At 32.2% G+C, this 25,465-nt stretch overlaps 1 protein-coding gene and 1 pseudogene across 1 annotated transcript; both read right to left on the bottom strand.

The window, feature by feature from the left end:
• Positions 1-12,426: 12,426 nt before the first annotated feature.
• LOC123469209 lies at positions 12,427-15,658 on the bottom strand (annotated as a pseudogene).
• A 22-nt stretch (positions 15,659-15,680) lies between these two features.
• LOC123469208 lies at positions 15,681-17,331 on the bottom strand. Its single transcript, XM_045168122.1, has 3 exons — positions 17,185-17,331; positions 15,957-16,763; positions 15,681-15,899 (listed from the first exon to the last, which is right to left on the bottom strand). The coding sequence occupies exons 1-3, from the start codon at positions 17,329-17,331 to the stop codon at positions 15,681-15,683; spliced, it is 1,173 nt and encodes a 390-aa protein (XP_045024057.1).
• Between the last annotated feature and the right edge of the window lie 8,134 nt (positions 17,332-25,465).

Genomic DNA, 25,465 nt, shown 5'->3' with positions numbered 1-25,465 from the left:
TTTTTTCATGCATTGCTTATGAGTTTTTACTTCTATATGTAAACTGCATGGAATATACTTGTATTCAATGTGAATACACTGTTATACCATGAGTTTTTAGTTCTATATGTAAACAGCATCAAATATACTTGTATTCAATGTGAATACACTGTTATACCATGAGTTTTTACTTCTATATGTAAACTGCATGGAATATACTTGTATTCAATGTGAATACACTGTTATACCATGAGTTTTTAGTTCTATATGTAAACAGCATCAAATATACTTGTATTCAATGTGAATACACTGTTATACCATGAGTTTTTACTTCTATATGTAAACTGCATGGAATATACTTGTATTCAATGTGAATACACTGTTATACCATGAGTTTTTAGTTCTATATGTAAACAGCATCAAATATACTTGTATTCAATGTGAATACACTGTTATACCATGAGTTTTACTTCTATATGTAAACTGCATGGAATATACTTGTATTCAATGTGAATACACTGTTATACCATGAGTTTTTAGTTCTATATGTAAACAGCATCAAATATACTTGTATTCAATGTGAATACACTGTTATACCATGAGTTTTACTTCTATATAAACTGCATGGAATATACTTGTATTCAATGTGAATACACTGTTATACCATGAGTTTTTAGTTCTATATGTAAACAGCATCAAATATACTTGTATTCAATGTGAATACACTGTTATACCATGAGTTTTTACTTATATGTAAACTGCATGGAATATACTTGTATTCAATGTGAATACACTGTTATACCATGAGTTTTTAGTTCTATATGTAAACAGCATCAAATATACTTGTATTCAATGTGAATACACTGTTATACCATGAGTTTTTACTTCTATATGTAAACAGCATCAAATATACTTGTATTCAATGTGAATACACTGTTATACCATGAGTTTTTACTTCTATATGTAAACAGCATCAAATATACTTGTATTCAATGTGAATACACTGTTATACCATGAGTTTTTACTTCTATATGTAAACTGCATGAAATATACTTGTATTCAATGTGAATACACTGTTATACCATGAGTTTTTAGTTCTATATGTAAACAGCATCAAATATACTTGTATTCAATGTGAATACACTGTTATACCATGAGTTTTTACTTCTATATGTAAAACTGCAAGGAATATACTTGTATTCAATGTGAATACACTGTTATACCATGAGTTTTTACTTCTATATGTAAACTGCATGGAATATACTTGTATTCAATGTGAATACACTGTTATACCATGAGTTTTTAGTTCTATATGTAAACAGCATCAAATATACTTGTATTCAATGTGAATACACTGTTATACCATGAGTTTTTACTTACTATATGTAAACTGCATGGAATATACTTGTATTCAATGTGAATACACTGTTATACCATGAGTTTTTAGTTCTATATGTAAACAGCATCAAATATACTTGTATTCAATGTGAATACACTGTTATACCATGAGTTTTTACTTCTATATGTAAACTGCATGGAATATACTTGTATTCAATGTGAATACACTGTTATACCATGAGTTTTTAGTTCTATATGTAAACAGCATCAAATATACTTGTATTCAATGTGAATACACTGTTATACCATGAGTTTTTACTTCTATATGTAAACTGCATGCAGGAATATACTTGTATTCAATGTGAATACACTGTTATACCATGAGTTTTTAGCTTCTATATGTAAACAGCATCAAATATACTTGTATTCAATGTGAATACACTGTTATACCATGAGTTTTTACTTCTATATGTAAACCAGCATCAAATATACTTGTATTCAATGTGAATACACTGTTATACCATGAGTTTTACTTCTATAAAACTGCATGAATATACTTGTATTCAATGTGAATACACTGTTATACCATGAGTTTTTACTTCTATATGTAAACATGCATGGAATATACTTGTATTCAATGTGAATACACTGTTATACCATGAGTTTTACTTCTATATGTAAACTGCATGGAATATACTTGTATTCAATGTGAATACACTGTTATACCATGAGTTTTTAGTTCTATATGTAAACAGCATCAAATATACTTGTATTCAATGTGAATACACTGTTATACTCATGAGTTTTTACTTCTATATGTAAACTGCATGGAATATACTTGTATTCAATGTGAATACACTGTTATACCATGAGTTTTACTTCTATATGTAAACAGCATCAAATATACTTGTATTCAATGTGAATACACTGTTATACCATGAGTTTTTACTTCTATATGTAAACTGCATGAAATATACTTGTATTCAATGTGAATACACTGTTATACCATGAGTTTTTACTTCTATATGTAAACTGCATGGAAATATACTTGTATTCAATGTGAATACACTGTTATACCATGAGTTTTTAGTTCTATTATATGTAAACAGCATCAAATATACTTGTATTCAATGTGAATACACTGTTATACCATGAGTTTTTACTTCTATATGTAAACTGCATGAAATATACTTGTATTCAATGTGAATACACTGTTATACCATGAGTTTTTACTTCTATATGTAAACAGCATCAAATATACTAATATTTTATAAATGAATATTTGTATTCAATGTGAATACACTGTTATACCATGAGTTTTTACTTTATATGTAAACTGCATGGAAATATACTTGTATTCAATGTGAATACACTGTTATACCATGAGTTTTTAGTTCTATATGTAAACAGCATCAAATATACTTGTATTCAATGTGAATACACTGTTATACCATGAGTTTTTACTTTATATGTAAACTGCATGGAATATACTTGTATTCAATGTGAATACACTGTTATACCATGAGTTTTTAGTTCTATATGTAAACAGCATCAAATATACTTGTATTCAATGTGAATACACTGTTATACCATGAGTTTTTAGTTCTATATGTAAACAGCATCAAATATACTTGTATTCAATGTGAATACACTGTTATACCATGAGTTTTAACTTATATTTATATGTAAACAGCATGAAATATACTTGTATTCAATGTAAATACAATGTTATACCATGAAGTTTTACTTCTATGTAAACATGCATCAAATATACTTGTATTCAATGTGAATACACTGTTATACCATGAGTTTTTACTTCTATATGTAAACTGCATGGAATATATATACTTGTATTCAATGTGAATACACTGTTATACCATGAGTTTTTAGTTCTATATGTAAACAGCATCAAATATACTTGTATTCAATGTGAATACACTGTTATACCATGAGTTAATAGTAAACGCATGAATATACTTTATAGTAAACAGCATCAAATATACTTGTATTCAATGTGAATACACTGTTATACCATGAGTTTTTACTTATATATAAACTGCATGGAATATACTTGTATTAAAATGAATGAATACACCTGTTATACCATGAGTTTTTAGTTCTATATGTAAACAGCATCAAATATACTTGTATTCAATGTGAATACACTGTTATACCATGAGTTTTTACTTCTATATGTAAACTGCATGGAATATACTTGTATTCAATGTGAATACACTGTTATACCATGAGTTTTTATTCTATATGTAAACAGCATGGAATATACTTGTATTCAATGTGAATACACTGTTATACCATGAGTTTTTACTTCATATGTAAACTGCATGAAATATACTTGTATTCAATGTGAATACACTGTTATACCATGAGTTTCTATTCTTATGTAAACAGCATCAAATATACTTGTATTCAATGTGAATACACTGTTATACCATGAGTTTTTACTTCTATATGTAAACTGCATGGAATATACTTGTATTCAATGTGAATACACTGTTATACCATAAGTTTTTACTTCTATATGTAAACAGCATCAAATATACTTGTATTCAATGTGAATACACTGTTATACCATGAGTTTTTACTTCTATATGTAAACTGCATGGAATATACTTGTATTCAATGTGAATACACTGTTATACCATGAGTTTTTAGTTCTATATGTAAACAGCATCAAATATACTTGTATTCAATGTGAATACACTGTTATACCATGAGTTTTTACTTCTATATGTAAACTGCATGGAAATATACTTGTATTCAATGTGAATACACTGTTATACCATGAGTTTTTAGTTCTATATGTAAACAGCATCAAATATACTTGTATTCAATGTAATACACTGTTATACCATGAGTTTTAATTCTATATGTTATCAAATATACTTGTATTCAATGTGAATACACTGTTATACCATGAGTTTTTACTTCTATATGTAAAGACATCAAATATACTTGTATTCAATGTGAATACACTGTTATACCATGAGTTTTTACTTCTATATGTAAACTGCATGGAATATACTTGTATTCAATGTGAATACACTGTTATACCATGAGTTTTTATTACTTCTATATGTAAACTGCATGAAATATACTTGTATTCAATGTGAATACACTGTTATACCATGAGTTTTTACTTCTATATGTAAACATGCATGAAATATACTTGTATTCAATGTGAATACACTGTTATACCATGAGTTTTTACTTCTATATGTAAACAGCATGGAAATATACTTGTATTCAATGTGAATACACTGTTATACCATGAGTTTTTACTTCTATATGTAAACTGCATGGAATATACTTGTATTCAATGTGAATACACTGTTATACCATGAGTTTTTACTTCTATATGTAAACAGCACAAAAATTTTTTAAAACTGCATGGAATATACTTGTATTCAATGTGAATACACTGTTATACCATGAGTTTTTACTTCTATATGTAAACAGCATCAGAATATACTTGTATTCAATGTGAATACACTGTTATACCATGAGTTTTTACTTCTATATGTAAACTGCATGGAATATACTTGTATTCAATGTGAATACACTGTTATACCATGAGTTTTTACTTCTATATGTAAACAGCATGGAATATACTTGTATTCAATGTGAATACACTGTTATACCATGAGTTTTTACTTCTATATGTAAACAGCATGAAATATACTTGTATTCAATGTGAATACACTGTTATACCATGAGTTTTTACTTCTATATGTAAACAGCATCAAATATACTTGTATTCAATGTGAATACACTGTTATACCATGAGTTTTTACTTCTATATGTAAACTGCATGGAATATACTTGTATTCAATGTGAATACACTGTTATACCATGAGTTTTTACTTCTATATGTAAACAGCATCAAATATACTTGTATTCAATGTGAATACACTGTTATACCATGAGTTTTTACTTCTATATGTAAACAGCATCAAATATACTTGTATTCAATGTGAATACACTGTTATACCATGAGTTTTTACTTCTATATGTAAACAGCATCGAATATACTTGTATTCAATGTGAATACACTGTTATACCATGAGTTTTTACTTCTATATGTAAACTGCATGAAATATACTTGTATTCAATGTGAATACACTGTTATACCATGAGTTTTTACTTCTATATGTAAAACAGCATCAAATATACTTGTATTCAATGTGAATACACTGTTATACCATGAGTTTTTACTTCTATATGTAAACTGCATGGAATATACTTGTATTCAATGTGAATACACTGTTATACCATGAGTTTTTACTTCTATATGTAAACTGCATCAAATATACTTGTATTCAATGTGAATACACTGTTATACCATGAGTTTTTACTTCTATATGTAAACAGCATCAAATATACTTGTATTCAATGTGAATACACTGTTATACCATGAGTTTTTACTTCTATATGTAAACAGCATGGAATATACTTGTATTCAATGTGAATACACTGTTATACCATGAGTTTTTACTTCTATATGTAAACTGCATGGAATATACTTGTATTCAATGTGAATACACTGTTATACCATGAGTTTTTACTTCTATATGTAAACTGCATGGAATATACTTGTATTCAATGTGAATACACTGTTATACCATGAGTTTTTAGTTCTATATGTAAACAGCATCAAATATACTTGTATTCAATGTGAATACACTGTTATACCATGAGTTTTTACTTCTATATGTAAACTGCATGGAATATACTTGTATTCAATGTGAATACACTGTTATACCATGAGTTTTTACTTCTATATGTAAACAGCATCAAATATACTTGTATTCAATGTGAATACACTGTTATACCATGAGTTTTTACTTCTATATGTAAACTGCATGGAATATACTTGTATTCAATGTGAATACACTGTTATACCATGAGTTTTTACTTCTATATGTAAACAGCATCAAATATACTTGTATTCAATGTGAATACACTGTTATACCATGAGTTTTTACTTCTATATGTAAACTGCATGGAATATACTTGTATTCAATGTGAATACACTGTTATACCATGAGTTTTTAGTTCTATATGTAAACAGCATCAAATATACTTGTATTCAATGTGAATACACTGTTATACCATGAGTTTTTACTTCTATATGTAAACTGCATGGAATATACTTGTATTCAATGTGAATACACTGTTATACCATGAGTTTTTAGTTCTATATGTAAACAGCATCAAATATACTTGTATTCAATGTGAATACACTGTTATACCATGAGTTTTTACTTCTATATGTAAACTGCATGGAAATATACTTGTATTCAATGTGAATACACTGTTATACCATGAGTTTTTAGTTCTATATGTAAACAGCATCAAATATACTTGTATTCAATGTGAATACACTGTTATACCATGAGTTTTTACTTCTATATGTAAACTGCAATAATATACTTGTATTCAATGTGAATACACTGTTATACCATGAGTTTTTTCTACTTCTATGTAAACTGCATGAAGAAAATATACTTGTATTCAATGTGAATACACTGTTATACCATGAGTTTTTACTTCTATATGTAAACAGCATCAAATATACTTGTATTCAATGTGAATACACTGTTATACCATGAGTTTTTACTTCTATATGTAAACTGCATGGAATATACTTGTATTCAATGTGAATACACTGTTATACCATGAGTTTTTACTTCTATATGTAAACAGCATCAAATATACTTGTATTCAATGTGAATACACTGTTATACCATGAGTTTTTACTTCTATATGTAAACTGCATGGAATATACTTGTATTCAATGTGAATACACTGTTATACCATGAGTTTTTACTTCTATATGTAAACAGCATCAAATATACTTGTATTCAATGTGAATACACTGTTATACCATGAGTTTTTACTTCTATATGTAAACTGCATGGAATATACTTGTATTCAATGTGAATACACTGTTATACCATGAGTTTTTAGTTCTATATGTAAACAGCATCAAATATACTTGTATTCAATGTGAATACACTGTTATACCATGAGTTTTTACTTCTATATGTAAACTGCATGAAATATACTTGTATTCAATGTGAATACACTGTTATACCATGAGTTTTTACTTCTATATGTAAACAGCATCAAATATACTTGTATTCAATGTGAATACACTGTTATACCATGAGTTTTTACTTCTATATGTAAACTGCATGGAATATACTTGTATTCAATGTGAATACACTGTTATACCATGAGTTTTTACTTCTATATGTAAACAGCATCAAATATACTTGTATTCAATGTGAATACACTGTTATACCATGAGTTTTTACTTCTATATGTAAACTGCATGGAATATACTTGTATTCAATGTGAATACACTGTTATACCATGAGTTTTTACTTCTATATGTAAACAGCATCAAATATACTTGTATTCAATGTGAATACACTGTTATACCATGAGTTTTTACTTCTATATGTAAACTGCATGGAATATACTTGTATTCAATGTGAATACACTGTTATACCATGAGTTTTTAGTTCTATATGTAAACAGCATCAAATATACTTGTATTCAATGTGAATACACTGTTATACCATGAGTTTTTACTTCTATATGTAAACTGCATGGAATATACTTGTATTCAATGTGAATACACTGTTATACCATGAGTTTTTACTTCTATATGTAAACAGCATGAAATATACTTGTATTCAATGTGAATACACTGTTATACCATGAGTTTTTACTTCTATATGTAAAAAGCATCAAATATACTTGTATTCAATGTGAATACACTGTTATACCATGGGTTTTTTTTTTTATATGTAAACAGCATGGAATATACTTGTATTCAATGTGAATAAAAACTGTTATACCATGAGTTTTTACTTCTATATGTAAACAGCATCAAATATACTTGTATTCAATGTGAATACACTGTTATACCATGAGTTTTTACTTCTATATGTAAACTGCATGGAATATACTTGTATTCAATGTGAATACACTGTTATACCATGAGTTTTTACTTCTATATGTAAACAGCATCAAATATACTTGTATTCAATGTGAATACACTGTTATACCATGAGTTTTTACTTCTATATGTAAACTGCATGGAATATACTTGTATTCAATGTGAATACACTGTTATACCATGAGTTTTTACTTCTATATGTAAACAGCATCAAATATACTTGTATTCAATGTGAATACACTGTTATACCATGAGTTTTTACTTCTATATGTAAACTGCATGGAATATACTTGTATTCAATGTGAATACACTGTTATACCATGAGTTTTTACTTCTATATGTAAACTGCATCAAATATACTTGTATTCAATGTGAATACACTGTTATACCATGAGTTTTTACTTCTATATGTAAACTGCATGGAATATACTTGTATTCAATGTGAATACACTGTTATACCATGAGTTTTTACTTCTATATGTAAACAGCATCAAATATACTTGTATTCAATGTGAATACACTGTTATACCATGAGTTTTTACTTCTATATGTAAACTGCATGGAATATACTTGTATTCAATGTGAATACACTGTTATACCATGAGTTTTTAGTTCTATATGTAAACAGCATGAAATATACTTGTATTCAATGTGAATACACTGTTATACCATGAGTTTTTACTTCTATATGTAAACTGCATGGAATATACTTGTATTCAATGTGAATACACTGTTATACCATGAGTTTTTACTTCTATATGTAAACAGCATCAAATATACTTGTATTCAATGTGAATACACTGTTATACCATGAGTTTTTACTTCTATATGTAAACTGCATGGAATATACTTGTATTCAATGTGAATACACTGTTATACCATGAGTTTTTACTTCTATATGTAAACAGCATGAAATATACTTGTATTCAATGTGAATACACTGTTATACTGTAAGATTTGCCAGGCGTGTATTTATTAGACTTCTACAATAGCAATACAATCAAACCAAGAAGCATGGCACTACTCTACTCTGAATATTGTTGCGAATAACACGGCTTTTATACAGAATTGCAAGTGGCACATTGGGTGTGGCTTAGATAGCGGTGGCGCGCGGTCACTTGGTCATGTGGGCGTTGCCTTTGTGTACACCTTGCGTACACTCAATGTCCGTGCAGATTTGCCATCTTCTGTAAAGCGTAAATAATGCAGTTGGCTCGTTACATTCCTCCCCCCCTGTACAGCAGGATAAATTGGTCCTCCAATTTTACCTTTGTGTGCAGACTACAGGTCTTAGGAAGGCAACGTGAATTGCGCCAAAAAAATATATAGTTATAAGAAGCGTCTAAACTATTATAGCATTGATAACATTTTGCGCTTATTAAAATAATTGGGTGTTATTTTCTTTTAGATGATGTCTGGCTGTTGATACACTTGTTTTTTCTTTTTATCACTCGGAATTTTCGGAATAGATTTCGAATGCTAGTTTCGTCATCTATATAGTCCTGTGCATACTTCCCGTCCGCATTGAGGTTATCATCTCGAGCTCCTCGACGTAACAATATTTCTATAATATCTGTATGCCTGTGCCTTACAGCTATTTGTAATGCAGTTTCCTTTGATGTGCGTGATCTTCTATTGATGAATTCCGCTGGACATACTTCCGCGACGAATTTGTTGTTATATTTAGCAGCATAATGGAGCACTGTTTCTTCATCCAGCGTTTGGTGTACAATAATGCGATCCATCCACAAATATTTAATACATTCCATATTATTGAGAGCTATAGCCACTAGTAATGGTGGCTCTCCCATGCTGTTTTGGATGTTGAATGTATTACCGTGATGGGATAGAATACGGAGTAAATGGACATTATTATCTGCTGCTGCTCGGTGTGCTATTGTCATCCCCTCTTCGTAAATATTGCTATCAGCTCCGTATTGAAGGAACATATCCGTCACATCGTATCTTTCTTTTATCACACTCCCGTGTAATAATGTTGTTCCATTGGGGAAAACAGTGTCCAGAATCTGTTTTATGTTTTTCCCAATTTCTCTTGCTTCTAGTAGGTGATTTCTGATCATTTCTCTTGATACTTCCAGCAAATTGTAGTTGAATTCTCCTTTCATCAACATCGTTATGGCGACGATTCTTCTTCGCGTTATCTCCGTGTCCATAGCTGGGAATGTTTTCATCATACAGTTTTTACAGTAGGCCGTTTGTGTAATTAAGGGAACTGGTAAGGACCACGTTTCCTGTTCTTCTTCGTTGTTGATTACACTTACTGTCTTACAGTTGGCGGCCATTTCACTGTCTGACGACGATGGGTCTAAGTCACTTTCTATTTTACTGTAGTAGTAACCCACTTTACTCGATGATGTTTCTTCTTCTTCCGTTTCTGATGGTGATATAGAACTTTTCTCTTGTATAAATTCACAATCGCTTTCACTATTGCTGTATCTTTTCTTTTGCATAAATTCACAATCACTGTCACTTTTGCTGTATCTTGTTACGTCTTCTTCCATACTTATATTCCGAGATATCTGCATACTTTCACTTGCGTTCGCACTAATTTGTATATCACTTTTAACTTCATTACCCATTAGATTAGCTAAGAGTTCGTCTTCCCAGTCGTTTCCTGTTGGTAGCGTTTCACTTATTTCCAATTGCGGAGTATCTTCTTCAATCCAAGTCATCAAGATTTCATCACTCCAGTCAACATTTGTTAGTTCTACGTTTTTCTTGGTTGGGTCAATTTTTTTTTTTTTTTTAAATGTATCTTTCCGTGGAAGGTTGGTAATACAACTAAAAAATTTTTTCTTGCTTGTTTGTCTGTTATATAGTTGGAGTACCTACCCCTAACATGCTCAAGGTTGCTTACGATTATCTACTAAAGAAATCTACTTTGAATGTCAATGTTTTTTTTTTTTTTTGTTTTTTTTATGTCCTTTGTCTTTTAACTGTCTGAGTCTAGTCTGAGAAGTTTTTCTACAGTATATGTGAATGTTTTCTTTAATTGATCCCTCCTTTTTGCAAACAAAAACTTTTTATGTAAATGTTAGATTTTAACGACTCCTCCTTATAAGGAGTTTCAGTCTCGTACGCGATTTCTCTCTTTTGTAAAATGGACTTTGGAATGTTATTTCTTCCCCCCTCTTTTATTGTTTTATTATTTTTTATTATTGTTATATATTTTTTTTTTATTAAGATTGCGTCAAGGCGATCAAAGTAGTCTGGTGTAGCGTCTTCTTTGTTCTTCAGTTGTCGCTTGACTGTCTTTGCCGTTTGTTTTTTTGAATCCCCCATTTTCCGTCATTATGTATACGTTGGATTTCGTTTCTCAGCATCTTGCTGAAATTAGAATGGCTTTTTCGCTTTTCCACCCGTTAATCTTCCAAAATCCGTGTTGTGAATTTCGTCGCTTTACGACTGCCGATGTGCAGTTGTTCGATGAGTTGTTCAACACGGTTCGGAGTGGTGTATCCTTTCCCGTTGCTCCCGTGTATCCGTGGTGCAACCGGTTTGGTGTAACGATTTTTACTACAAGTAAGTCCGTTTTTTTTTTTTCGTTTGTGTTATCCTTTTCTTGTTTGTTGGGATTCTTTTCTTGTTTTGTTATTTTTGTTCTATTTTCTTTTTAGTTATTATTATTATTATTATTAAAAAAATTTTTTTTTTTTTTTATATAGTGAATATCCTGGCTACGCCCGACTTCGCGATGTTCTTCCACTGCTGCACGCACGGTTCTTGTGGTGGGCAGAATCCGGAGATGATATTTATCATCCTTCAGCTTCGGTTTCCAATTTTTATCCGGAGTTGACGTATGCCGATATCCAAATACGACTTGAGCACCGCCAAGTCCGATTGGCTGTTTTGAATCATTTGAGTGATTCTGCTGAGGAAGATTGATTTGCTTTTCCGTCGGTGTACTCTATTTTTTCACTATGGTTTTGTTTTGTATTTTGTTTTTGTTTTTGTTTTTGTTTTAACTACTGATTGGAAATAAAATCCTTTTCTACGTCTACGATTTTTTGGTTGTTTTTTTTTTTTTTTTTTTTTTAATTACGGATTGGAAATAAAATCCTTTACTACATCTTTGTTTCTTTTTGTTTTTGGTTGTTTTTGTTTTTTTTTTTTTTTTTTTTAACGTTATTTGTTAATTGTGCGTTTTAAATGGTCTTCTGGAGTACATCTGCATAGATCCTCCCACACCATTCCGTATCCAACGACATAGCTGCAGGTCGTGTGGCTACCTGTACATTCCTTGTTTTGCTCGTTTTCCCATTTTAATTCTTCGATAGGGTACAATTTTCCTTTCTTTGGTGCACTTGGTGTGTTTATCGACGTAAGGGTTTCTTTTGGTGTTTCTGTTGCTAACGTCATTAAAGGTGCAAATTCCCTAATGAACGGTTTTTCATTTGCTCCTCCAGCGCTGTAGATGGGTTCTGGTATCATTGAATCCATTTCTTGACCATCACTTTCGCTCACGTTACGTGATTGCTTGCGTCGTCTGAAGCTTTCCTTAATCCGTGGAATAGGATTACAGGCAATAAAAATTCTTAGACAGATGAGAAATAGGATGAATCCTATCGCTGAGAGAGCCATAATTTTTAATGTGTCAAACCAGGAAAACATGTTCCCGATTTGATTGTCCTGCTCTTCTGTTACTAGGATGTCAGGTAACTCTTTGCCTTCTCCTTCATTAATTCGTCCCACCAGGTCATTTAAGATGTTTAGCTGTTCCATTTCCATGGTTCCATGAGCTGGATGGTTCCTTAATCCATAGTCGAAACTGTTTAAGTGCAGTTCTTCGAATTCTGCAATTAAATCCAGATTTGAAGTATGTATGGTCGCCTCTTGTTTAATCCAGTCTCCTGCTGTGGCGTTATGTTGCCACGTATGAGGATATCCGTTGATGTTTATCAATTGGGATTTCCAAAAGCACTCCGAATACGGATGAATAGACCATCCGTCGAGTCCGATTGTACAGTTGTTTTTTCCGTAAACAAAAAATGGCTGGAACCCACACTTGGTCTCTTTTGCTGATAGTGATATCCTTTTTGGGTCGCATTGTTGCAATGTCATGGCTTGACCAAAACCATATATCCTTGTACACATTGGAAGTCCGAGTGCGGCGGCTGCAAGCAATCCATTTGTTTGGGCTAAGATTATGGCTTGCGTTCGTTTTATCTTTGATAACTGGCAGTAAACATCCCGAATTTCTTTTGCCAATTTATTGTCGTGTTCAGTTTCAATACTGATTTTGTATTGCTCGTGCATTTTTCCAAGCTCGTATTTTATCAAGTCACTTAGCTCCTCAGTGGATTTTGGTAGACCGTTACTTGTATTAGCGTCATTTAGCGGTCGATAGTCATCTATTACAAGTTCGTGTGCTGTATTTTCTTTTTGTTGTGTTGAAGCCTTTAATTGATCATTTGAATTTTTGTCTTGAAATTCTGACTTATCTCGGGTTGTATTGTTTTGTCTCTCAAATTTTTCTATATCTTCTTCTTCGTTATCCCTTGATTTTGTTATTTCAGTGGTTGTTGTTTCGCTTGGCTGTTCTCTTATTTGACTTGGTGTAAGATATTTTAGGCTTATAGTTGGCTCGGTGGACGAAATAATTTCAGCTTGGTTAGATTTTGGTTTTATTGTGTCTGTCGTTGTGGTTTCTGTGAAAACTTTTTCTGTAGTTGTAGATGACTGTGTCGTGATAGTCGTTTTGAGTGATGTACTAGTTAATGTTGATGATGCGGTTGTTGATGTTATTGTTGGTAATTTCTCTGCTTCTGTTGATATTGTCGTAGATTTTGATGTTGTAGTTGATTTGGGTGTAGAGGCTGTTATTTGTGTGGTAGTGGTTGTTTTTAGTGTGGTAGTATTTGGCTTTTGAATGATGGTGGTCGGTTTTTGTGTGGTAGTGGTTGGTTTTTGTGTGGTTGTGGTCGGTTTTTGTGTTGTGTGTGGTCGGATTTTTGTGGTTGTTGTCGGCTTTTTTGTGGTAGTAGTTGATTTTGTTGTTGTTGTTCTGAAGGTTGTTGTCGGTTTTGTTGTGGTTGTAGTCGGCCTAATCGATGTTGTTGTTGTTTCTGTCTTCGCACTTGTTGTTACCTTGGCTGCAATGGAAGGTATGACTGATTTATCTGTTGTAGCAGTCATGGATGTTGCTGACTTTGTCGTTATGGTCGAATTTTTAGTTATTCCTTCCGTTGCGTTTGTTTTATAGTTAATCTCCTTTGGATCACGATGGTTTAATGGTGGCAAGATTGGTAGATTTTTTCCAAATAAGGCGTGTTGCGTATGTAGAGATATTATTGCTGCTGCCGTCAATGTTCTAGGTTGATGTGGATTCCGGTACTCGAAGCTAAAATGTTGTTTCTGGCTTGTTCCATGACAGTGTCCCAACGATAATTTGTCGATCCGTCTTGTTAGGCATTTCCGGTCCGAAGCGCCTGAATGAAGTCCTGTTCTATCACTTGCCATTAATTGTCCTGTGTGATCGAATGTTCCCCAGATGGAACTTTTATCTGAGCATTCGTGCAGGATGAGCATCGTTGTGTTCGCTTTAATGCAGTTGTTTGTGTTAAATGGTCTTATCGTGAAGTCGGAGGAATATTCGAAGGCTTGGCCCTTGCTAGATGCTTCGCTACAGTTAGCCACGGTTGTTTGTGATTGCACCAAGGGGTCATTACTTGTTAATAATTTTTGTAGGCTTGTTTGACATTTGATCCAGTTAGGATCGCATGCTTCGAGTGTTATTGGTTTGTTAACGCCATTGTGTGTTAAACATTTTTCATCGGGTGACTTACCATGTTTCATTAGTCCCCATCCTATCATGTCCCATATGATGTTTCCTCTCCCATGGTTCCGCTTCAATAATCCTCCGAAAATTGGCGAACTGACGGTCGTTGTTACTGATGTCCTCTGTTCCAACTGGATTTCTTCGAATTCGTCAATGGATGCATCTGGGAAATTGTCCAACACATCCGGGTTTGTTGTTAGGATTTCGATAACCCATTGTTGATTTTCACTAATTGTTCCCTGTCTACTGCACGTTTTTAGTGTTGCCAATCTAACTCGTCCTTCTTCTTCATCATGTAAGGTGATGCACAGGCCTGTTTCTAGAGAAATCCATTGGTAGTTAATTAAATCCAGTATCCATCTTGATGTTTTTTCGGTACAATTTTCTGCCATAATTTGATTGTTTTCATTTGCCACGATGCAGATGTTAGTGTTCATAAGCCTTATGCTGTGATCTACGATGTATTCGAATTTTGTTCCTGTTGGCAAAGGATCTTGGATATCATATTGGTTGTGGACTGATACTTGCGTGTTTATTGATGAGCCATTAACCATGAGATACGCAATTGTATCTTTTTTAATCATTATTCCATTTTCTTCTACGTTTGTTATTATAGGATGTCCCAATTCGTATCGAACCCCATGCATACGATATGCTGTAAAGTCTTTTTCCCATAGCTTCTTTCTTAGCACGATTGTCAAGAAATTCAATTTCGTTATTAGTCGACCGTTTTACTTTGCTCGCTATTGGATCTGCGTATTCATTGCAAGACCATGTATCTACATTTACTTGGTTCTCACAGGATGGTAATGAAATTTTAAAATTTTTGTATAACTTTGTGGTCGTCTCTACTGGAAAAATAAGAAATGTTAAAGGCATCCCTACTACTTTAAATCCAGGTTGGGCAAATTCTTTATTATTTATATCTGGTTTGTTAGAGAAAGTTATTTCTATCTGCTTGTTATTATCAAGAAGACGGCTAGTATTTACATTAATCATTGAGTTTGTTAATTCTATATACCCTTCACCTTTAAAAATAATTTGTGAATTTGATGAATTTGTTGATCTATCTCCCCATACTATGGTGTTATGATTTTGTGTATACTCCCCTTCTTGCTGAGTGGTGTTTAAGAATCCAAATGGACTTTCCACTAAGCTTTCTGGTGTCTCTTGTTTTAATGTTATCTCTTCTGCTAAACAATTTAATGCATGGTATTCTTTGATAGCATACCACTTCCCTTCCCCTGTAGGAGTTGATGTAAAACTCAACGTTGTTGTTCCTGCCTGCATAAGATTACCCCCACATTTTTTATTATTTACCATTTCCCAGCATTCAATTGCTGAGAGCAATTTTGTTTCCTGTGAATAAACTGTGTCAAAAGACCCTATCCAGAAAGATCCGGTTATTTTCTTTGTCTTAATCCATTGTTTGCAAGTCCATCCTTTCCAAGTTTTTACTGGATTTTGTTTAGTCATTAGCGTATAATTTGTTAGGTATCGTGGTTGATGGTTAGTGCTGGGGTTTTGGCAATAGTATGGTGAGTTAATATCTAGAATTCCTCGTGTTTTAACATAGTTGCAATCGCATACAGACGAGAAGATTGTGTGGGTTGTTTGCAATGTAGTTAGAATGCAAAAGAGTAGTAATTTTTTCTCCATCTGTTTAAAAAAAATTAATTGCATTTTAGAAATTGGATGCCTGATTTCTCGATCTTAAATTATATCGTGAGGTTGTCCTAAAGTCGGAATTAGTCTGGTCTAATGGATTGGGGAATAGCATTCTTGGATCTAAGAATGATATTATGGGTTCTTTCAGTCCAAGTTGCTTTTTAGGCCTCCCTGGTCTTCGTCTAATGGCTGTCGTTTCTGCTTTTCTCGCTTCGATCTCTTGTTCTTGTTTGGCCGGAGCATCTCGTGCTATATAAGGTTTAAGTCGGTTGCAGTGAACAATCGATTTATGTTTTTCATTTGTAATGTTTTGGATTTCGTACGTAATTTCTGAGAAACCGCGTATGATTTTAAATGGACCATTCCATCTATTTATAAATTTTCCGGCTTGAGGTGGTGCTTTTAATAGTACCAGATCGCCGGGATTGTACTTGACACTTTTTGTCCCTTCATCATAATACTTTTTCTGCTTCGTTTGAGCTTTGAACAAATGTTGGTTCGCTAATTCTTGTGCCTTTTTCCACTGGCGAGAATATTCTTCATGTTGATTTCCCTCCATTTCGTAATGACGGTTGATCTTGATGTCGTTTGGTAAAATGGGTTCTCTTCCGTAGAAAAGGTAAAATGGGCTATCTTTCAGAGTTGCTTGTTTAGACGTGTTGTATGCGAATGTGACGAATGGCAGATACCTGTCCCACTCCTCGGGTTCGTCTACCACATAACAAGCAAGCATATCACATAGCGTTCTATTAAACCTTTCTACCAATCCATCGGTTTGTGGATGATATGCAGTGGTACGCATTTGTTTTATCTTAAATAATTTACATATTTCTTGAACAATATTTGATAAAAAATTTGTTCCTTGATCTGTCAACACGATTTCTGGGGCTCCATATTTTGTTATTAACTTATTTACTAGAATATTGGCTATTGTTTGTGCGGTTTGGTTTTTCATTGGAAATGTAAAGACAAATCTACTGGCATAGTCTGACAATACTAAAATATATTTATATCCCTTAACACTTTCTTGAATTGGTCCAACTACATCCATTGCAATTCTTTCCCATACCCTATCTACTGGTGGCAAAGGTTGCAATGGTGCTTTACTCGTGCCAAATGCTTTTCGTCTTGCACACTTTAAACAACTGTTAACGTATGCCGTGACATCAGATCGCATATTAGGCCAAGAGTATTGCCTTTGTAGTCTTGCTAGAGTTTTTGTTATACCTAAATGTCCTGCTAATATGTGATCATGATTTTCCTCCATGATTTCTCTTATTTTCACAATGGGAACTACTATCCTTCCATATTTATCAATTAGTTCTTGTTTCTCATTTAACTTATATCCATTTATATTTCCTTTTTTATTGCCGTTCTGTATCTTTTTAAGATTCTCTATTATTCTTCGGCAATAGTTATCTTCATGCTGTAATTCAGTCCATTCTTTCTCCAAATTATTAACCTGGGGTTCTGTTTTCGATTCTACTTTAGCAATGGGTAATATTGGAATACGACTAAGAGTGTCGGCGTTTTGGTGTGACTTACCAGGTCGATATCCGATTACGATGTCAAATTCTTGTAATTTCAATGCCCATCTTGCTAGTCGTCCTGCCGGTTCAGATTTGCTCATCAACCATTCTAAAGGTCGATGATCAGTGAATACCGTAAACTTCCGGCCGTATAAGTACGTTCTGAATACATCTACAGCATGAATGATTGCATATGCTTCTTTCTCTGTTGTTGACCATTTGGCTTCACGGTCGTTCAGATGTTTAGAAGTATACGCGATGACGACTTCTAGGTCGTCTGATTCACTGTGATCCTGTTCGTCGGTCGCAGCTGAATCCGCTGATTGAGGTGGAGATTGTATTTGTGCCAAGACTGCTCCTATTCCGTATCCTGATGCATCCGTATAGATGATAAATTCGCGCGTGAAATTGGGATAGCTCAGAATAGGTCTAGATATGAGGCAGTTCTTTATACAATTAAAGGCGTCCCTTTGTTCCTCCCCCATTTCCATTCGACTGACTTCCTTGTCAGTGCTGTCAATGGATGAGCTTTATCAGCGAAAGCTCTGATAAATTTTCGATAGTAGCTTGCTAGTCCCAAAAATGAACTCAATTCTTTTGTGTTTTTAGGTGCAGGGTAATTAATAATTGATTCCAATTTTTTAAGATTTGGTGTTATGCCTTGTTCTGATACTATGTAACCTAAATAGTCCAACTTCTCTTGAAAGAATTCGCATTTTTTTCGTTTTAGTTTTAAACCCGCTTTTGTCAACAATTTAAAAACTTCTTCTAAATGTTTTATATGTTCGTCAATCGAACTACTGAAAACAATAATGTCATCTAGATAAACCAATGCAAACTTAAAAAGTACATCTTTCAGGATGTTATTCATTGCTCTTTGAAAAGTGCTTGGTGCATTTGTTAATCCAAATGGCATACGATTGAATTCATATTGTCCAAATTCACATATAAAGGCTGTTTTATATTTATCGCTTTCTTCTATTTCTATTTGCCAGTATCCGCTTAATAAATCCAATGTTGAAAAATACTTTGAACCGCACAATGCATCTACGGTATCATCTATTCTAGGTAAGGGATATCTATCTTTTATTGTTATTTTGTTTAATTGTCTATAGTCAATGCACATTCTCATTTCACCATCTTTTTTGTTAACCATTACGATTGCTGCTGAGAATGGACTATGACTTTCTCTTATTATTTTATTTTGTAGCATATTATCAATCTTCGATTTTACCGTATTTTTTAGCGTTTCAGGCGTTCTACGCAGACGCTGATTAATTGGTGCGCTAGCTCCCGTATTAATGAAATGTTTGACATTAATAGCCAACCCAAGGTCTGATTCTTTATCTGCAAACAATCTTTCGTTTTTTACAAGCAACCATTCAATTTTTGTTTTTACTTCATTAGGAAAATTGGGTATTTTAAAGTCCTTCTTTTCTAATTTTCTATTTTCCTGGTTTGATAAATCTAATTGACTAAAAGCTTCTAAATTAATGTAGTCTTTTGTAGTTAATGGAAGTTCCTCTTCTTCTACATTGGATAAAGGTCTTAGTGGGATATTTATTCCCACTTCGGAAAAAGTTATGCTATACAATGGCAATATACTCTCGCAAAAACTATGTTCTACTCCATAGTGATCATAACTGATCTGCTTATTTTTAGTGTTAATTTTTACGTTATTGCTAGCCAAAAAATCTAATCCTAAGATACAATTTTCATTAAGATTTTCCATTACATAGAAGTTGTGGTTAATGAAATGATTCTTATTTATTGTTATTTTAAATTCATATTGGCCTAATGATTTTAGCTCTTGTCCTGATACTGTCCTAAATATCGGATCATCGCTATTTTTATTATTTGTTTTAAATTTTTATTCACTTATGTTAAAATAAAAGCTAGATGAAATTAAACTTGCTGCTGCACCAGTGTCTACTAAAGCTTTTGTTTCTTTTTCACAAATTCTAATTGGGATACGTATAAGTTTAGGTATTTCCGCCGTAAAGTTAGGTTTTACATGATAGTGATTAATGCTATTGGAATTATAGAGTGAGTGGTTTCCTACATTTGACGTCGTGGTTGACGGTTGATACGTGCCATATCTGTCCAACATTCTCTTGCAATGTGTCCTTTTTTTATGCACTTGTAGCACGTAATGTCACTGTTTTTCGCTGGTTGTGTGTTGTGAAAAGGTTGTCACCTCGTGGTTGATACTGATCACCAGTCGATTCACGCCATGGCTGATTTTGAGAGGTCCCCAAAATTTGAGGGTTGGTAAATATTTCCCTTCGTTCGGGTTGATACAAATTATTCTGAGGCCGTTGAAATTGTCTTTGGTTTAATTGCCGTTGGCCATTTTGATGTGGCCCGTATGAATAAGGTGTTTGGCGTTGCGTTGTTGATTCTTGAAAACTTTCCCTTCCCCTCTGGTCGTTATAGTTTTCTCTCTATGGGCTTTATGGAAAAAGCTAGCTTCATTCCGGCTGTTTGCTGCTTCTTGATAAATCGACTCTTGGATTCTCGTTAAGTGTTCCCGTGATTGTGATCGCGTGAGCTATTGGTCAGTTGCTGCTATCACTGCAAGTTTTTTCAGCGTGATGGATTTTGTTGACCGACGCAAGTAGAAGGAGAGAAAAAAAAATTATTAGTACTTTATCCTCCTGATTCAATTATATTGTCTACTGTGTCGAAGTCTCTTATACCGGTGACAGAATCTTTTATTTCAATTTCAAGTCTCGTTAGGACCTCCAATTGTAAGATTTGCCAGGCGTGTATTTATTAGACTTCTACAATAGCAATACAATCAAACCAAGAAGCATGGCACTACTCTACTCTGAATACTGTTGCGAATAACACTGCTTTTATACAGATTTGCAAGTGGCACATTGGGTGTGGCTTAGATAGCGGTGGCGCGCGGTCACTTGGTCATGTGGGCGTTGCCTTTGTGTACACCTTGCGTACACTCAATGTCCGTGCAGATTTGCCATCTTCTGTAAAGCGTAAATAATGCAGTTGGCTCGTTACAACTGTTATACCATGAGTTTTTACTTCTATATGTAAACTGCATGGAATATACTTGTATTCAATGTGAATACACTGTTATACCATGAGTTTTTAGTTCTATATGTAAACAGCATCAAATATACTTGTATTCAATGTGAATACACTGTTATACCATGAGTTTTTACTTCTATATGTAAACTGCATGGAATATACTTGTATTCAATGTGAATACACTGTTATACCATGAGTTTTTAGTTCTATATGTAAACAGCATCAAATATACTTGTATTCAATGTGAATACACTGTTATACCATGAGTTTTTAGTTCTATATGTAAACAGCATCAAATATACTTGTATTCAATGTGAATACACTGTTATACCATGAGTTTTTACTTCTATATGTAAACTGCATGGAATATACTTGTATTCAATGTGAATACACTGTTATACCATGAGTTTTTAGTTCTATATGTAAACAGCATCAAATATACTTGTATTCAATGTGAATACACTGTTATACCATGAGTTTTTACTTCTATATGTAAACTGCATGGAATATACTTGTATTCAATGTGAATACACTGTTATACCATGAGTTTTTAGTTCTATATGTAAACAGCATCAAATATACTTGTATTCAATGTGAATACACTGTTATACCATGAGTTTTTACTTCTATATGTAAACAGCATCAAATATACTTGTATTCAATGTGAATACACTGTTATACCATGAGTTTTTACTTCTATATGTAAACAGCATCAAATATACTTGTATTCAATGTGAATACACTGTTATACCATGAGTTTTTACTTCTATATGTAAACTGCATGGAATATACTTGTATTCAATGTGAATACACTGTTATACCATGAGTTTTTACTTCTATATGTAAACTGCATCAAATATACTTGTATTCAATGTGAATACACTGTTATACCATGAGTTTTTACTTCTATATGTAAACAGCATGGAATATACTTGTATTCAATGTGAATACACTGTTATACCATGAGTTTTTACTTCTATATGTAAACTGCATGGAATATACTTGTATTCAATGTGAATACACTGTTATACCATGAGTTTTTACTTCTATATGTAAACAGCCAGGAATATACTTGTATTCAATGTGAATACACTGTTATACCATGAGTTTTTACTTCTATATGTAAACAGCATCAAATATACTTGTATTCAATGTGAATACACTGTTATACCATGAGTTTTTACTTCTATATGTAAACTGCATGGAATATACTTGTATTCAATGTGAATACACTGTTATACCATGAGTTTTTACTTCTATATGTAAACTAGCATCGAATATACTTGTATTCAATGTGAATACACTGTTATACCATGAGTTTTTACTTCTATATGTAAACTGCATGAAATATACTTGTATTCAATGTGAATACACTGTTATACCATGAGTTTTTACTTCTATATGTAAACAGCATCAAATATACTTGTATTCAATGTGAATACACTGTTATACCATGAGTTTTTAGTTCTATATGTAAACAGCATCAAATATACTTGTATTCAATGTGAATACACTGTTATACCATGAGTTTTTACTTCTATATGTAAACTGCATGGAATATACTTGTATTCAATGTGAATACACTGTTATACCATGAGTTTTTACTTCTATATGTAAACTAGCATCAGAATATACTTGTATTCAATGTGAATACACTGTTATACCATGAGTTTTTACTTCTATATGTAAACAGCATCATGGAATATACTTGTATTCAATGTGAATACACTGTTATACCATGAGTTTTTACTTCTATATGTAAACTGCATGGAATATACTTGTATTCAATGTGAATACACTGTTATACCATGAGTTTTTAGTTCTATATGTAAACAGCATCAAATATACTTGTATTCAATGTGAATACACTGTTATACCATGAGTTTTTACTTCTATATGTAAACAGCATCAAATATACTTGTATTCAATGTGAATACACTGTTATACCATGAGTTTTTACTTCTATATGTAAACAGCATCAAATATACTTGTATTCAATGTGAATACACTGTTATACCATGAGTTTTTTACTTCTATATGTAAACTGCATGGAATATACTTGTATTCAATGTGAATACACTGTTATACCATGAGTTTTTACTTCTATATGTAAACTGCATGAAATATACTTGTATTCAATGTGAATACACTGTTATACCATGAGTTTTTACTTCTATATGTAAACAGCATGAAATATACTTGTATTCAATGTGAATACACTGTTATACCATGAGTTTTTAGTTCTATATGTAAACAGCATCAAATATACTTGTATTCAATGTGAATACACTGTTATACCATGAGTTTTTACTTCTATATGTAAACTGCATGGAATATACTTGTATTCAATGTGAATACACTGTTATACCATGAGTTTTTACTTCTATATGTAAACAGCATCAAATATACTTGTATTCAATGTGAATACACTGTTATACCATGAGTTTTTACTTCTATATGTAAACTGCATCGAATATACTTGTATTCAATGTGAATACACTGTTATACCATGAGTTTTTACTTCTATATGTAAACAGCATCAAATATACTTGTATTCAATGTGAATACACTGTTATACCATGAGTTTTTACTTCTATATGTAAACAGCATCAAATATACTTGTATTCAATGTGAATACACTGTTATACCATGAGTTTTTACTTCTATATGTAAACTGCATGGAATATACTTGTATTCAATGTGAATACACTGTTATACCATGAGTTTTTACTTCTATATGTAAACTGCATGGAATATACTTGTATTCAATGTGAATACACTGTTATACCATGAGTTTTTACTTCTATATGTAAACTGCATCAAATATACTTGTATTCAATGTGAATACACTGTTATACCATGAGTTTTTACTTCTATATGTAAACTGCATCAAATATACTTGTATTCAATGTGAATACACTGTTATACCATGAGTTTTTACTTCTATATGTAAACAGCATCAAATATACTTGTATTCAATGTGAATACACTGTTATACCATGAGTTTTTACTTCTATATGTAAACAGCATCAAATATACTTGTATTCAATGTGAATACACTGTTATACCATGAGTTTTTACTTCTATATGTAAACTGCATGGAATATACTTGTATTCAATGTGAATACACTGTTATACCATGAGTTTTTACTTCTATATGTAAACAGCATCAAATATACTTGTATTCAATGTGAATACACTGTTATACCATGAGTTTTTACTTTCTATATGTAAACCTGCATGGAATATACTTGTATTCAATGTGAATACACTGTTATACCATGAGTTTTTACTTCTATATGTAAACAGCATCAAATATACTTGTATTCAATGTGAATACACTGTTATACCATGAGTTTTTACTTCTATATGTAAACTGCATGGAATATACTTGTATTCAATGTGAATACACTGTTATACCATGAGTTTTTAGTTCTATATGTAAACTGCATGAAATATACTTGTATTCAATGTGAATACACTGTTATACCATGAGTTTTTACTTCTATATGTAAACTGCATGGAATATACTTGTATTCAATGTGAATACACTGTTATACCATGAGTTTTTACTTCTATATGTAAACTGCATGGAATATACTTGTATTCAATGTGAATACACTGTTATACCATGAGTTTTTACTTCTATATGTAAACAGCATCAAATATACTTGTATTCAATGTGAATACACTGTTATACCATGAGTTTTTACTTCTATATGTAAACAGCATCAAATATACTTGTATTCAATGTGAATACACTGTTATACCATGAGTTTTTACTTCTATATGTAAACAGCATGAAATATACTTGTATTCAATTGAATACACTGTTATACCATGAGTTTTTACTTCTATATGTAAACTGCATGGAATATACATTGTTCAATGTGAATACACTGTTATACCATGAGTTTTAACTTCTTATAATATGTAAACAGCATCAAATATACTTGTATTCAATGTGAATACACTGTTATACCATGAGTTTTTACTTCTATATGATAAACTGCATCGAATATACTTGTATTCAATGTGAATACACTGTTATACCATGAGTTTTTACTTCTATATGTAAACTGCATGGAATATACTTGTATTCAATGTGAATAC

This window comes from Daphnia magna, unplaced genomic scaffold, assembly GCF_020631705.1.
Source record: "Daphnia magna isolate NIES unplaced genomic scaffold, ASM2063170v1.1 Dm_contigs545, whole genome shotgun sequence".
Classification (NCBI taxonomy): Eukaryota; Metazoa; Arthropoda; class Branchiopoda; order Diplostraca; family Daphniidae; genus Daphnia; species Daphnia magna.
The sequence above is the reverse complement of the archived record's forward strand: the minus strand, read 5'-3'. Positions and strand labels throughout refer to the sequence as shown.

Coding starts and splice junctions, on each gene's coding strand:
- LOC123469208 (XM_045168122.1), bottom strand. CDS start 17,331: ATGGAGGGAAATCAACATGAAGAATATTCTCGCCAGTGGAAAAAGGCA. Junction 16,764..17,184: donor AGTACAATCCCGGCGATCTG/GTACTATTAAAA, acceptor TTTTTTAAACAG/ATGGAGAAAAAATTACTACT. Junction 15,900..15,956: donor TAACATTTCTTATTTTTCCA/GTAGAGACGACC, acceptor CCATCCTGTGAG/AACCAAGTAAATGTAGATAC.